Here is a 16,474-nt window from a genome sequence, read left to right as displayed (position 1 = left end):
AATTTCCTCCTTGTCGTCTACCTTTTGTAAGAGTCATAACCACATCATTTTGTTTCAGGAGCTTCATCAGAGAGACCAATCCCTACATCATCTGTTCTTTGACCTCCCTTTCTTTCTAACTCAGCCAGAGACCGGAGCCACCTTCTGAGATCCTCTGTCTCTGATTCCCCTCTTGTCGCAGGGCACTGTAGTCTAGTAGGACTGTCTTGTATCAGCAGAGGGCCCCGGGCTGATCTAGCTGCTTCAAAGGCAAGTAAGCAGCCTTATCATTTTGAGTTTCTCTTTCATGGCAGATGTGCCACTGAGGACTTAGCCGTTCACGGACAGAAGTTCTCCCCGGTTATTGGCCATCTCAGGTCAGCCATGACCTGACTCACCACTCAGTGTGGGGCTGAGGAGTGTCTCCCATTCCCCAGAGCGGTGAGCACTGTAGATGCTGGACTTCGCCCTGAGGCTGGATCAAATCCAGGAAATGAGAGTTTCTTTTTTCTTTAACAGCTTGTAACAGTATTGGTGTTTTTTGTTTTTGTTTTTAAAATGGTTTTTCCTGTTCTCACATCTCTCAAACTTTGTTTTCCACTTATATTAATGCTGACACATGAGATGAGTAGTGGGAGAAGTAAGCCATTTTTCAAAAGAGCCAAAAGTTTTTTCCTTTTAATTGATCCTCACATCCACTCTTGCACCTCTAGAAGCCATCCATACTCCCACAGTGTGTTCTCCACACTGCAGATGAAGTGGAGTTATTAAATGCTAATCTGATGATGTCACTACCCTGCTTAAATAGTTTCTCCAGGGACATTATGATGACATGGCCAGGGTGCTTATTAATATGGCACACAGATGGTCCTCGTGTTGTTTTAGTCTTAGGTTCCTCTCCTTCTTGCCTCTCCATTCCCCTGTACTGGTTGTTGTGCGTTTCTCTACTGTGTCACGCTCTTCTCAGTTCAGGATCTGGCTCCCTGCCCTATTGGCAAACTCCTGCTCATTCTTAGTGCACAGTCCAGTCTCAGCCCAGATGTCATGTATTCAGGGAGGACTTTTCCTGAGTCTTGAACTAGGTAAGGTCCCGTTTTTATACCTTTCCACGGTGCCGTGCCCTTCTCCTTCTTAACACACATCCCAGCTATAGTAAGTTGTCTCTCTTCTCTGTATCATTAGGCGCTGTGTGGGCCTCGGGCATGTCCATCTCCATCTTCCCCCAGTGCCTGGCACATGTTAGACCATCAGTACATTTTCTGACTTACATAAAGAAAAGGATAGTAGCTGACATTTGGAGTTACTGTGTGGATTACAAATAGTGTCTAGCTCAGTACCTGCCATATAATAGACACATAAGGAAGTACTTACTGTTGGTACTGATCAGTAAATTAATCTTTTATAAGGTTGCAGAAGGCTAGTTAGAATGTCGCTTTTTGTGAGAAACAGTTTATTATGGTGGAAAAAATAGGGCTGTGAAATCAGAAACACCTGGCATTTATGAGCTATACCCTTGGGGGTCTAACCTGAAACTCAGTTTATCCATCTGTAATGCCGATGTCACAGTTGATGGTGAAAGTTAAATGACAGACTAGGTTAAATGCGTAAGTATGAACGTTGGTTCATAATTGGGTCTTCATAAACGGTAGAGTTGGTATTTTTTAAGTGAAAGGTTGATGATCTGACATAAATTTGTTATCACTAATAAATATTTATTAATCTAACACTTATTCATAAACATCAGATGACCGTCTAACTCTGTAAGCTCTTGTTTTCTCTGAATAGGATCTACCATTGTTTTCTGATTCTGTAACTGAAATAGTTTGATTTCTGTGATTTTTTTTTTGAAGTGCAATCAGTATTTCCATTTTTAAATGGAATATAAAATAAACTGCTACGTCTGGCATTCCAAAAGTAGCAGTTGTTTCAAAGGAACGGTTTTATTTATATAATAAATTAGAATATTTATATTATGGTCCTGAGATACCAAGTTCTAAAACACTGAAGACAGCTAATTATTAAACCAAATATTTGGTTTCCTTTAGTAACTGAAAGAAAGCAGTTTGTGTTTATAAATAAACAGTATATTCAAAGTATGTGAAGTTGGTAATTCATTCACACCCATGTACCGATTTGTCTCTGTGGCCACAGTGCCCCTGAAGAAGTTACTCAGCTGTAGTAACAGTTACCATTTCATAAAAATCAACACAGTAGAATGTGAAAATAATATAAAATTTGTCCTTTGATCCGGGTATCTCATTCACATTCCACATGATTTTGAATTTGTGTTTACAGAAATTGAGTTAGTCACTTCAGGGTTCCTATTCTAGTAAACAGTATTCAGTTTGAGTGTTACGTTTAGAATCTGGCTTTTAAAGAGACCTTACTTTTATGGGAATTGAAGTCAAAACATTTAAAAATCGCTCACGTTTTAATAAACAAATATCAGGTACAAACAACATTTTAATCTTTTTTTCTTTAGAAGCAGCATTAAGAGGTCTTCTGGGAGCCTTGACAAGTACCCCGTATTCTCCTACCCAGCATCTAGAGCGAGAGCAGGCTCTTGCTAAACAGTTTGCAGAAATTCTTCATTTTACACTCCGGTTTGATGAACTCAAGGTAGGATTGTTCTGCTGGTCCTCATTGTTACGGAAATCAGGAGTCTTTCAAAGAGCACTAGGAGGAGATGCCTGGAGACCTTTTCAAAATGTGTTTAAAAGCCTGCTGGTCCTTAGCAAAAATGCCGGATTTAACACTTGCGCAGGCCTTTTGGTATATACATAGCAAACAGCAAATTACCCAATATTCAGTTTTCATTTTTAAATTTATTTTACTTATTTATGTTTTGGCTGCACTGTGTCTTCATAGCTGCGCACAGGCTTTCTCTAGTTGCGGCGAGCAGGGGCTATTCATTGTGATGCGCGGGCTTCTCATTGCGGTGGCTTTTCTTGTTGTGGAGCACAGGCTCTAGGCGCGTGGGCTTCATTAGTTGTGGCTCGCAGGCTCACTAGTTACGACTCACAGGCTCTAGAACACAGGCTCAGTAGTTGTGGCACACGGGCTTAGTTGCTCTGCAGCATGTGGGATCTTCCTGGACCAGGGATTGAACCCGTGTCCCCTGCATTGGCAGGCGGATTCTTAACCACTGGACCACCAGGGAAGTCCATCAGTTTTCATTTAACTTCATTTTAAAAATCATCTCTGAAACAACAATACTGGCTTTTTCTAATATACTTTTTCTGCTCATCCCCACTTTTTTCAACATTCTTCTATATAAAAATGTTAAGATACTTTTTCTTTCTCTCACCCATCTCCCTCCCTCTCTCTTTCTCACCACCCTCCTTCCATCTACCTACCTACCTACCTATAAATGTCCTTTTTGCTGGAAGGAGTGAGAGTGTAAAGAAAGAAGCACTAAATTCCATATCAGGAGACCTTAGTTCCACTTTAGGCTCTGGCACAGTAACCAGTTATGAAGCAGGTCCTTTGACTTTTCAGCACCTCAGGTATCTTGTCTAGAAAGTGGAAGAGCTGGATTCCTAACTGCAGCTTTTTATCAACACTGTATCATAGACAATTATTCTCTTTTATTAATACTTTGAGCACAGATGATTTGTATATAAAGTTTTAGTCTGTTTGAAGATTGCCCTGTTGACCCTATATATACTTTATTGTAATAACCCAAAATAAGTGCCTACACATTCCTTTTTGTTTTTGTTTATTTGGTAATATCATTTTTGGTAAACAGACTTTTAGTATATTACCTGAAATTAATGAAAAGAAAGAAAGAAAGTATACTGACTGACTGGAAAACAGTGTACATGGTCTTCTGTGTTCAGTAGTGACTGAATACGGTGTTACGTAACTTAAGTGCAGATAGTCATATTGGATGATATTACAAATTAGGGAATGTTACTTAACTAATTATAACTAGTATATCTTTCGCTTAATTTGTGTACTGTATTTAGTAAATAATACCTTTTTCTTTCATAAATATCTCCTTTAGATGACAAATCCTGCCATACAGAATGATTTCAGCTATTATAGAAGAACATTGAGTCGTATGAGGATTAATAATGTTCCAGTAAGTTAATGCTTTGAATTACAGGGTGGTAATAATAATTCAGCTCTCAATTTGTTCAGTTTAATCTTTTGCTCATGCATTCATTCATTCAGGTAAAGCTAAAGCTAGTAGTAAAGTTAGTAATTATGGGCATCCACAGCTGTGGGAAGAAAGAGCAAAATGTAGCAGACCATATTGTTTTTACCTATTTTTCCACCCAGGCCCTGATTCCATAACTAATCCAGTAAAATTGCTTTTTGCCTATATAATGTTGATACTTAAAGATTTCTCTTTGTATTCTCATTTTAACTGCACAAAAATTGTGTGAATTAGTGGTTATGAGTTATTTGTCCCCATATTATTAGAATGGAAGAGTCCTGGGGAGAAATTGACCAGGGACAGGAGAAATACTAACACTGGCAGGATGGGAAAGTGAGGTCCTGGACGTCGAGCATGTCCGTGTCTGACATGGCTGTGTGAGAAATGGCTTCTGTGCCTGTTGCTTGGCTAGCATAGCATCTCTTCTGGTTTGTTAGCATCTTGACTTCTCCTCATTTTAAGCTGTTTAATACCCTTTTCTCCAGGATGTCAAACGCCATAAGTAAAACCTTAAATATGAAGAAAATACTATCTTTTTCTCTAGATATTTTGAGGACCTATCAATATATTGTGCTAATTGGTATGAAAAATAGAAAATTCCTAGGGTCAGGCCTGGCCTCAAGTAGATAGTTTAATAAAGAAATACTATATAAGATTGTAAGGAGTGATAAGTGGCATAAGAGGTTAAAAGAAAAAACAACCAAAGGAGACCATTGAATAAATATTTTATGAAGTAGTTGCTCTAAGACAGGCCCGGATTGGAAGAAAGATTTCTTTTCCATGAAGCCTCTGGTATATGCATTAGTTTGGTTTTGCATAGCCTGGTTTCTTCTGTGAGGCTGACCTTATCATCTGTCTTTTTCATACTCACCATGTAAAATAAAATAAAATAAAATCACCCAATCCTCTATTATAGCCATCCTGTCATGCATCAAGGGCAAAGGCATTGAAATCATCTTTGTACTGTCTTTTGCTCTCAATAATTATAGGTAAATCCAGTCGTTGTCAAGTGACATCTCTCTCACATCTCTTCACTGCCCCCCTTTCCATCTCTTTGTACTTCTATCCCAGTTGAGAGCCTAATACCCACTTTCTTTTTGGCAACCATTCTATAATAGCTGTAGAACGCATTTTCTGACATACAGTCTCTTTTTGGTACAATCTGCCCACTACCATTAGTTAAATTTATTTAGAAGATTGACTGAATTGTTATTCCTTTCTTTTGACACTGTAAGTGGCTCCCCATTACATATAGAAGAAAAATATGACCTTAAGCTAGGATTTCACTTAAGCTAGGATTTAGTCCTACCCCAGCTTTGCTTTCCAGCCCTTCTTTCAGTAGTTGCTGTCCCTTATTCCACTGACTACATTGACTTACACTCTACCAAGCATTTGAAAGCATGCTCTTCCGCCTGACTGGTTGGAATACCTTGTGTGCCTGCCCGTCATCACCTACAAAAAAACTCTTCCATGAGTCCAGTTTAGTTTCTTCCAGTCTAACTTAGTCTTCCCCTCCCCCCCCTTTCATCCCTTGTCTCTTAGCATGTTATTGTGGCTGCTGTGTGGGTACTTATGTGCTCCTAATAGAGGCAGGTACGATGTCCTAGGCATCGTTCCATCCTCCGTAGCATTTAGGATGATCCCTTGTATACAGTAGGCAGCCCATCAAGGTTTTATTTAATTGCTTAATATCATTTAAAATATTTTTTAAAAAGTTAATCTTTTTTAAAATGGCTTAATATTATTTTTAATCTTTTTATTTTTAAAGAGTATTTAAGTATTGTGTACATTTGAGGGTCTAAAATATAAGAGTATTTATTAGATTAATTTAACAAGCATTAGATGGGCACCCTGCCTAGGCTCTTTTATAATATTATTTCATGACTTATGAGCTGATATCAAGTGTCTTTATTTTCCACACAGGCAGAAGGAGAAAATGAAGTAAATAATGAATTGGCAAATCGAATGTCTTTGTTTTATGCTGAGGCAACCCCAATGCTGAAAACCTTAAGTGATGCCACAACAAAATTTGTATCAGAGGTAAGCGTTGTTACTCTTCTGCCTGTCTGAAGATAGGATGATCTGAGCGAGACCATGACTTTAAAGACCATCTAAGCTGATAGACTGAGATGCAGTTCGTGCACGGGGTCTGGTCCTCTTCCCCGAGGCCCATGTGTGCACATCTACCGCCTGTTTGCAGTCGCCCTTTGGATGTATAAGCCACACCTCAGCAGTACCATGACCAAACCGAAGTCTCGATTGTTTTTCCCAATCCCGCCTTTTCTCCAGTGTTCCCTATCTCAACTAACAGTAACACTGTACAGGCAGATAACTTAAGGATTATCATCCTGAATTGCTTCCTTTATCTCACCCCCTACATCCACTCCATCAGGCAAGGCAGTCTTACTGGCTCTTCTTACAAGATATACCCTGAATCTGAAAACTTAACCCTTTGCTACCTCTAGCTACCTCTCTAGATCAGCCCACCACTTCTCACTTGCATTTCTGCATTCCTGCTCTGACTGTTCTTACTTCTTCCACTCTTGACCCACTGCAGTCCTTTCTCCAAAGAGCAGCCAAGTAATCTTCTTAAGACATAAACCACATTCCCTTCCTCTGCTTAAAATGTTTCCAGTGACTTCCCAGTACTTGTAGCATCAAATCCAAGTACCTTGTGGCTATGAGGCCTTGTCTGCGTATTGTGGTTGTTTCCACTCAGCTCTAGAATGTAAGGGCTTCTTGGGAGAAAGGAGGCTTGTAGTTCTTTTGCTCATCGCTGTATCCTCAGAGCTTAGAACAGTACCTAGAATCTAGTGCATTTTTTAACAAAATTAAGAGTAGGGACCAAATTTTAAAGTTGCTAATTTTTCATGTTTTGCTAGATTTAAAATTTTTCTTGAGTAATAACTGTCACTCTTACTTTTTTTGTTCTCCATACACTTTTACAGAATAAAAATTTACCAATAGAAAATACCACAGATTGTCTAAGCACCATGGCTAGTGTGTGCAGAGTCATGCTTGAAACACCGTGAGTATCCCCTGATCTTCCTCACTTGAACAGTCCTGTTGAAATGATTGTCCAGATGTGAATAAGTTGTATTTGGAAGGTGGAAATTAAGTGTATCCCAAGTATGTAATGCTAACATATGAACAAAACTAAAATAATTTGACAGCTTAATGTAAGTTCTAGTTAAACATATAAAGTACATTTGATTTTCAGGTGTGTCAGACTCTTCAGAATAGGGATTTTGGGGTGCTTTTGGGAGTAGGGGAAGAGCTTAAAAGCACGTCTGGTTATGCCTCTCATAAACATTATCATTCCCTTTTCATAGAGAATTTTGCCCTTTTTTCCTAGAGGGCTAGAGTTGTTCTACTTATCCCTTTCTCCCAATATTAGGTCTCAGTCTTCTTTTTTTTTTAAACCCAACACTCACCTAAATTCTCTTCTGGGTTTCTCCTCTCTCTCAAGCCATTTGTAACATGTACCACAGTGTGTTCTGTCTGGATTTTCCTGTCAGCAGGCAGAAAGAATTCCTCCTGTGTTCCTGAATAATATATGGTTTTGCTAGATAACTTTAGTTTTTGTGGAGCTCTTTATTTTCCAAAGCACTGTTATATACTCATCTTATTGGAGAACTTTATGAAGTAAGAGGGCAGCTGCCAGCCATCATATTATCACCACTCTCGTCTAGGGGAGTAAGGTCCTGGGCAAGGGAGGGGCTCATGCACAGTAGCTGACCTCACACGTGTGCTCGGATGTCTCCTTTCTGGTTCTGGACTCTTTCTGCTGTGCCATGCTGCCTTTTATGTAGACAAAAGTGCTATTTCCTTTTTCCCATTTGAGAGAAGAGTATAATTGAATTTTAGGAAATTAAAATCCAGTAAACACAATAATGTGTTTATATCAGCTTAGCCCCTAAATAGCAAATGTACTTTCTCTGTTAAGCTAGTAGCTTTTTCATCATATTGCTGGTGACAGCCTTTCAGAGCACCCATCCCCAAACTTTTACTTCGGGCCACTTTTTAAAAAAAAAAAAAATTATTTAAATTTTTATTTGTTTTTGGCTGCGTTGGGTCTTCGTTACTGCACACGGGCTTTTCTCTAGTTATGGTGAGCGGGGGCTACTCTTCATCACAAGGCGCGGGCTTCTCATTGCGGTGGCTTCACTTGTTGCAGAACACTGGCTCTAGGCGTGCAGGCTTCAGTAGTTGCAGCACGTGGGCTCAGTAGTTGTGGCTCGAGGGCTCTAGAGCGCAGGCTCAGTAGTTGTAGCGCGTGGGCTTAGTTGCTCCGCGGCATCTGGGATCTTCCCGGACCAGGGATCAAACCCGTGTCCCCTGCATTGGCAGGTGGATTCTCAACCACTGTGCCACCAGGGAAGTCCCTGGGCCACTTTTGATTCCTCTAAAATTGTCTCATCTCCGCTAAGCAGAAGGGGTAATATACCAACGTGCATATAGAGACCAGAATATGTAAGTGATAACTGCTCCACCCCCGTCATTTCTCTGGGAATCTCATTGCAGAGAAGGTGGGGCTATAAGCTTAGCGTCCCTTTTACATATCAATAGAATACAACTTAGAGCATCAGTCAGCTCATGAGTTTGTGATGTGCCTCATCCATCCATATCTTTTCTATCCTCCAGGGAATACAGAAGCAGATTTACAAATGAAGAAACAGTGTCATTCTGCTTGAGGGTAATGGTAGGCGTCATAATACTCTATGACCACGTACATCCAGTGGGAGCATTTGCCAAAACTTCAAAAATTGATGTAAGTTATATTTGTTTTATATAATTACCAATAATTTCCGTAAGTGGAAACCATAGGTTTTTATTTAAAGAGCTGGCAAGCTGCACTCTGTCACAGAATTTATTTTTATAGTTTGTGATAATAGTGGATTTTGGTTTCCTCTCTGTTGTGGTATTTCTTATAGCCTATATAGAGATGGAATAGAATGAATGAAGGATAACTGTACTGTCCTTTAAAGTATCTCCTCAGTACTGATAAGTGATACTTCTGCATATTTGGCAATATATGTAAATAAATAATCAGACAAAATTTTTTTTATTGTATCCTTTCATTCCTTTGGCCAAAGCCCATTTTAAATGATTTACTTACAAAGGTATATTAAAAGCCAGTCGAGGTGCCTCAGTGCAAAAAGTTGAGGACTGCATCTTTCCCTCCTCCTCCCAGTCATAGTGCTTTGTGGCTGTAGCCTGGGCTTCTCTGCTTCGTAAGTTCTCTCCTCGCTCTCACACCTGTCTCATAAAAGTTATAGCCTGTAGTTTACTGAGAGTTGTCTTCCAGTTATCCTTTGACAGCTGGCTTCAGGCTCTTTGCATTTCACACGTAGACTACTGATGACTAGGCAGTCTTCTTGCCTTCGCTCATATCTATTCTGTGTAAAGAGAACTAAGTCAACATTTATTGAGTGATTACTGTGTCCCAGGAATTTGAACATTTGTTCTCTCATTTAACTCTGAAAATACCCTTAGGATATAGGTGCTATTTTCCCTGTACTAGCAGAGAAGTAAAGTTTAGGGAGGTTTGTAATATAATTGCTAGTGAATGGTACATGGATTCCGAACCCACATCTCCATGGCTTCCAAAGCCTGTGGTATTTCTACTGTGTTATGCTTTTTCACGATAATCAGGCTCATCTTCCTTACAGATCATTTTCATTGAGTTGCTCCCTTTCAAAATAGCCTGTAATGAGTTCCTGCCATCCCTGTCAGTTCCAAATGAGCCCTTCTGCCTTTCGAGGCCCTCTGTAAATTCCCCTGTGTGAGTCATCTCGGCCCTGCAAAATATTGTCCTCTGCATGTGATGAACTTTATTACTTTTGTCATGGGGTTCGTCTACCTGGAAGGTGTCTTTTTTCCTTACAAGTGTGTCCATTCTGTCCTTTAAAAGGCTACTCAACACCTTTTCCAGGAAGTCCTCCCTTTAGTAAACCCTTAGTTTTCCCATTAGTGTGGGTGGTGCTTCATTTTGTCTGATTTGATTCCCAAAAAGTTTTGTTTGATTGACAAACTGAAAATAACACTTAGGTAGATTTTTTTCCCCTATTCTAAGAATAATTATTTTGACATTTCTAGTGTGTAATTTCTCATGAGTGCATAGTTATGGAGCTGGTTTAAGTATTAACTATTTTGAGAATGAATGTTAGATGAAAAATCGATGTTTTACCTTTTCCATTTCCTTTTCTACTTAGATGAAAGGTTGTATCAAAGTTCTTAAGGACCAGCCTCCTAATAGTGTAGAAGGTCTTCTCAATGCTCTCAGGTGTGTATACATGTAAAGGTATATATGTATAGAACAAATGTATTAAGAAAGTGCTTCAAAATATGACTAACACATGAATATAAATGTTAGAAATGTGAAGATCTCATTTTGCTTATTGGTAATCTTGCTTTCAGATATTGGTAACAGTATTTTTATAATAAGTGTGTGTGTGTGTAAATGAAAATAGCAGCTTCATTTCTTTGCTAAAGAGTTTGGCTTTCACTTTTTGCCCCCCTTGAAGCGAGGATTGCTTATTTTTTGTTTTTTAATGAAAATAATTGTAAATAAAATTCAGAAAACAGGAAAATTTAAAGAAAAAGAAGGAAATAATGAAACCTCGCCATTTTGAAATAAACCACTATTAACATTTTGGTATATATCCTTCCAGAGTTTTTCTTTTTTAAACACTTGTATATAGTCATAGCTCTATATAATAGTTATCTTTTTACAAAATAATACCATACAATCTGTTTAATACCTGACTCTTTTCCCTTAATATAGTATAATTACATTGCTATGTTCATAATACAGATCTCTATTATTTTTGTGCATTTCTTATAATATTTCTTACAATGAAAATAAAGTAGTCATTATTTGATGTCTTCTCAGCTTAGACTTACTTGATTTAGTTACTGAAGCTCCTAAGAATCCTGTAATATTTTTAAGTGAAAATGTCAGCACATTATAATATCTTGACTACAGATATTTAATTGGTAGTGTAACTTCCTTAACATGAAAAGATGATTTGCTTGTTACCTGATTATTTTGTGTTTGAACACAAAAATTGTACGAATGCAGAAATAGTCATTTAGTGACTTTTTGAGGTCGTAGGCCGTCTTTGCTTTTCACTGCAGTGCACTGTAGCTGACATAATGGAATAAAAGGACTTCCAACTTTGTATTATATTCCCCACACGTTTTGTGAGCAAAACAGATGGTTATTCCTTTTGGATACTTCGTCACCTGGTAAGTCATAAAGCAAAATCTAGGATGTGTATTTCAGCTGAGTGGAACCATGACATTATTTTATTAAGATGATGAAGAGTGTTCTACAAGCAGTGACTGCTGAATAAAGGAGATGTATTCTAAATGAACACCAAACGCTTAAGGAACGTGATATAACAACAACAACAAAATGCTTATAATGTCAAATTATTTCAACCGTGAGCCTATCAAAAACCTGAAGTTTTTACTCTGGAGATTTCTCATTGGTTTTACCAATATTTATGGTTGTGTGACTCTTTCCTACTTGGTCCCTTTCTGAGGACTCCCTGTGTCCCAGTCAGCCTGATTTTTCTCCCAGGCCCTTTCTTTCGGATTGGTTAGACTCTTCCAAAGCCAGCAAGTGACAGGACATTTTTTTAAAGTAAGAGGTAATAGAGGTCTAAGAGGTTTTAGTATTACATATTTCTTTACCCTGAAGGGACTGTGCTTCAAACATTAATTTAAAAACTCAGAGTTTACCTTTATTTTTCAAAGTGTAAAAGTAGTTTGGTGTAAGGCAAAGGAGGGCGGTGGCGGTGAGTGAAAGGGTGCTGAAGTCTCCCACACAGCGATCTGTGTCTGAGGGAAAGAGGAGGAGAAGCACCACTGAGGCGAGAGCCACCTGTCAGTTTTCAGTTTTCTTTCCAAACGTATAATGGAAATCAGAAAAGAAAAGGTTGTTGCAGAGAGAACTCTTGAACTGTTTTTATTCATAGTGAAACACATATTCTGTGTCTGGTTCTTAATTTTCACCTGGGAGGTTTTGTAAAGTTTATCAGTATACTTGTTGCTATGTAGTAGTGGTTATAATGAGTACCATTTTTATGTCACTGTACATTTACAATGCAATTTCATGTCTGTGGCTTTATTGAATCTTAACCACAGCTTAGTGAGGTAGGTGGTGGGCATGGGGTGTTGGGGGTATCTCCATCATGCAGTAGTTACCGTAAGCTCTTGAGAGGCTTAAAGATTATATAGCTAATAATAAGCATTGGAATCTATTTTCAAATTCAGGATTTTATTCTTGAAATCCCATATACTTGGTGCTACATCATTGAGCCTTAGGTGTACCATGAGACTGAACTTCAGTGTACTTTGGAATTATCTGGATGGAAAGGGACATGCAGATTCCCAGGTTACCACCTCCACAGAGTCTCTTCATTACGTCTGGGGTGGGGCTCAGGCACGTCATTTGATAAACACCCTGTCTGTTGTAGATAATGCTGAAACTTTGAGAAACACTGCTCAGACTAAACCAACCTAACGCTTAATCTGCTTCACTCAGAGCAAAGAAGATGCTGTTAAGAAAGCATTTTGGAATTCCCAAAGTGCTGTGCGAGTGCTGTTAGTTCTGCCTCTACAAAATGGAACACTTTTGTGCTGCATTATTTTCTTTTAGTGAATAGCTTATTTATTAGAGATGCTCACTCCATCATTTTCCTCAGAGCCAAGTTTCAAATAGGAGTGTAGTTGCATATATATACACATTGCCTATTTTGGGTGCTTTTCTGTGGTAATGATACAGTTCCCGCCAGCTTATACTATGTGCTTAAGAGAAAGCAATGAGCCATGTCTACATTTTACAGGTGGGGAAATGGAACCAAGTGCCTTTGATTAAAAAAGAGACAGAAAATGAAAGCTAGAGCTGGGAGTTAGGTTCAGTGCTAGATAATTGCCTTCTTCATTAAGTTTAAAAAGAAAGGTAAATAATAGTTGCTTTTCTTCAGTAGAAAAGTCATATGCACTTGGAAAAGGACTTTGTGTTTATGCATAAAGTAAAATAATACCATACATGTTCATACGTTATTTTCACGTATGTTAGATGCCATTGGCCTTTTCTTGATAAGAGTGTGATGGTGATGCGACATGCCTCTGGACTGGCTCTGTCCAGGAGGCTCGGATCACATCCCTCGCGGGGAGCGAGAGCTCGTATCTGGGTAGAGAGGAAGGCGCTCAGCACTCCTGCACGGGCACAGTCCACTGCTGAGTAGTCATGCTTTACTCTGCCCTTGACGTTTTGTCGTGCCTGTTACTTGGCTCTTCCCACTGTGCAGCTCCGTAAAGGCGATGGAGACAACAGAAATGAAGGAATGGATGTTGGAAATTCTTACTTCCTGACATCAGTGGGATGATGTATAGCGATATGTATGTTATCTGCACTTGGGAAATAAAACAGAAAGGTTAAGTCTTTGCTACATCACCTACCACTTAGTGTAAAAATTCTCCTTTATGGAGTTTTATTTCAGGCTGGCTGCTTAGCTTCTTGTCTTCCTTCCACAAATATTAATTGAGTACCTGTTATGTGCCAGGCTGGTGTCTTGTTCTGTAATACGAGAACAGTATGGAGGTGACCTCTGAGTAAAATTGTAGGGTATATCACAGACTTACTGAAGCACATATTTGTCTCTTTACCTCTCTAAGGATTCACTTGAGTTGAGGTACTTTCTTCAGTTTTTAAATTGATTTGAAATGAACCTGACGAGAATTGAGTTTAAATTTCTTTAACACAGAGGGACCATCCGTGTGTATCTCCTTAAAGAGATACATTTCTTAAAGATATGTGAAATGCTTGTGAACCAGGTTGACTGATCCAGCATTAATGTTCTGTGTGAATTATGTCCAAAATGTGCCCCCCGTTCAGGCATCGCTCCTAATGCGGTGCAAGCCTGGGTCACTGGGCCTTCCCAGCCCCCGGCTGGTCCCTGCTCTTCCTTCTCCCTGCGCTTCTCCCTCAGCAACCGGGGAGGAACCGCACATCACCCCCTTGCTCAGCATCCTCCGCTGGCTTTCATTAACCTCAGAATAATCTCGAAACGCTTCGCTGTGGCCTGTAGTGTCTGCGTGACCTGGTCTTTCTTTGTCTCTAAGGCCCCACCAGTACTTTCCTCCTTTGCTCCTAATACCCCTTCTGTAGGGGTAGTGTATTATCATCTTTCTCCCTCTGCTAGGTGGTAAGCTCCTGGAACAGTGCCTGACACGCAGCAGGCCTGCTTATTGAATTTCTGCCATTAAAAAGAATCCTATGGTGAACCTTCTCGTAAAATAATAATCACTCCTAGTGATTCTTTTTTAGGTTCTTAATTTGCATTTACATATTTAAAACAAAGCACATCTGCCTGGAAATAAGGCACTTAGAGAACTGAAACATTTTGGGATATGACAGAACTGAAATAGTTGAACTGTCTTAAATACAGAATAGAACAGGGGTTGGCAAACTTCTTTTTGTAAAGGACCAAAGAATAAGCAAGTATTTTAGGCTTTTTAGACCACGTGTTGTCTGTCAGAGCTATTCAGCTCTGCCGTTGTAGCAAGAAGGTAACCGTAGACAGTACTTAAGTGAATCAGGATGGCTCTGTTAGAGTAAAATGTTATAAACACTGAAATTTGAAATTCATGTAATTTCTACGTTAACATGAAATACTATTTTGTGACTTTTTCTCCCAACCATTTAAAAATGTAAAAATATGCTTAGCTCACAGGCCCTACAAAAATAGGTGGTGGGTTGGATCTGATCCACGGGCTCTAATTTGCCAACCCCTGATACAGGACAGCAATTATTTTTCTCTGAGTGAGAAGTTACTTTAGAATTTAACCAGGTAGTTTCAACAAGGTAGTTCTAAATAAGTTAAACAGCCATTGGGTCTTCTGTTTAAAAGGTGAGAGGAGCATAAGCTAGCAGGACCTGAATAGGGTTAAAGCTGGAATGAAAAGGCATAATTTTGTGAGAGAAGATTGCCTGGCCAGTTGCCTCTCTTACCATAATCGTAGAACCTGATGCAGGTTATGTTTGTTTGTTTGCTCACTCCCTGAAATTGATGTTTTTCCCTTTTAGGTACACAACAAAACATTTGAATGATGAGACTACCTCCAAGCAGATTAAATCCATGCTGCAATAACAGCTCTGGAATAAGCTGTAGACGGAAGACAGTATTCTGCAGTGACTGAGAATGCACAGCTTGTAGTGATTGCAGTTACTATCTCATTTACTCCTGCTTTTTATTTCTTTCCTCTGTTCCTCTCCCTCTTTTTTAATCATATTCTTGTTCTTAAGACTTCTTTTCTGTGCCAAAATCAGTAAAGTTATACTCTGAAGGGATGTTGTCCTTTCAAACAGGCCATCTAAGGCAGCTAATTATGCATTGCATTGGGGTCTCTACTGAGAAAAATTCTGTGACTTGAACTAAATATTTTTAAATGTGGATTTTTTTTGAAAACTAATATTTAATATTGCTTCTCCTGCATGGCAAAACTGCCTATTCTGCTATTTAAAAACCCTCAATGACTTTATTTTCTACTGCCGCTTTTTTCATGTGCAGCCAAAATGAAAATGTTTAAATTAACTGTGTTGTACAAATGGTACCCAACACAAACTTTTTTTAAATTAGTAAGACTTTTGTTTAAAGTTTTAAGTTTGCATTTTGACTTTTTTTGTAAGGATGTATGTTGTGTGTTTAACCTTTATTAACTAATGTTAAAAACTGTGATGTGTGCGTAGAATATTACGTATGCATGTTCATGTTTAAAGAATGGCTGTTGATAAAATAAAAATCAGCTTTCATTTTTCTAAGTGTGGCTTGGTTTACTGGTGTTTTGTTTTTAGGCTTCTAGAGATTTCCCCATGTATATTTTTATGGAATGTATATACACATTACATATTTTTTCCAGGCAGGGCTGGGTTTTTCTTTTTTATCATTTTAATTGCTTTTAAAATCTTGCTAAGTGCAGTAAGACTAGTGATCTTGCCATACTTGACTTTTCTCCTTGACTTACTCTTGTATGGACGTAGTAACAAGGAAAACTACACTCCTGCTTGATAGGCATTTTCCAGCAGCGAGAAGGTAGCAACCGGAAACAGAGTGTGGAGGAAGAACAGTCCTTATTACTGGGAGGAGAGTGAGTATACGAGGGACTTCCTAGGAGAAACTGAAGGCCACAGTATCACTAGTGGTAGGAAACTCGCATGCTTGTTACTTTAAGATCATAAAACCGTAATCATGAAGTCTAAGTGTCCTGATTGGGAGAAGCTGCTTACAGGTTGTCTAGTCTACCCATGCTAGTTTAACA

The 16,474-nt window shown here is 38.9% G+C and overlaps 1 protein-coding gene across 8 annotated transcripts in view; it reads left to right on the top strand.

The window, feature by feature from the left end:
• The window catches only part of CYRIB (CYFIP related Rac1 interactor B), a 114,018-nt gene extending 98,041 nt beyond the window's left edge, over window positions 1–15,977 (top strand). For all 8 annotated transcript variants that reach the window (XM_024741212.1, XM_024741207.1, XM_024741210.1 and 5 more), the window contains 7 exons: window positions 2,462–2,598; window positions 3,986–4,063; window positions 6,065–6,181; window positions 7,090–7,169; window positions 8,786–8,912; window positions 10,357–10,427; window positions 15,243–15,977. In XM_024741212.1, coding sequence (XP_024596980.1) covers window positions 3,986–4,063; window positions 6,065–6,181; window positions 7,090–7,169; window positions 8,786–8,912; window positions 10,357–10,427; window positions 15,243–15,306 — 537 coding nt within the window. In that variant the 5' untranslated portion in view covers window positions 2,462–2,598 and the 3' untranslated portion in view covers window positions 15,307–15,977. The remainder of the gene's footprint in view (window positions 1–2,461; window positions 2,599–3,985; window positions 4,064–6,064; window positions 6,182–7,089; window positions 7,170–8,785; window positions 8,913–10,356; window positions 10,428–15,242) is intronic.
• The last annotated feature ends 497 nt before the right edge of the window (window positions 15,978–16,474 follow it).

This window comes from Neophocaena asiaeorientalis, unplaced genomic scaffold (genome assembly GCF_003031525.2).
Source record: "Neophocaena asiaeorientalis asiaeorientalis breed wild unplaced genomic scaffold, Neophocaena_asiaeorientalis_V1.1 scaffold177, whole genome shotgun sequence".
Taxonomy (NCBI): domain Eukaryota; kingdom Metazoa; phylum Chordata; class Mammalia; order Artiodactyla; family Phocoenidae; genus Neophocaena; species Neophocaena asiaeorientalis.
The sequence above is the reverse complement of the archived record's forward strand: the minus strand, read 5'-3'. Positions and strand labels throughout refer to the sequence as shown.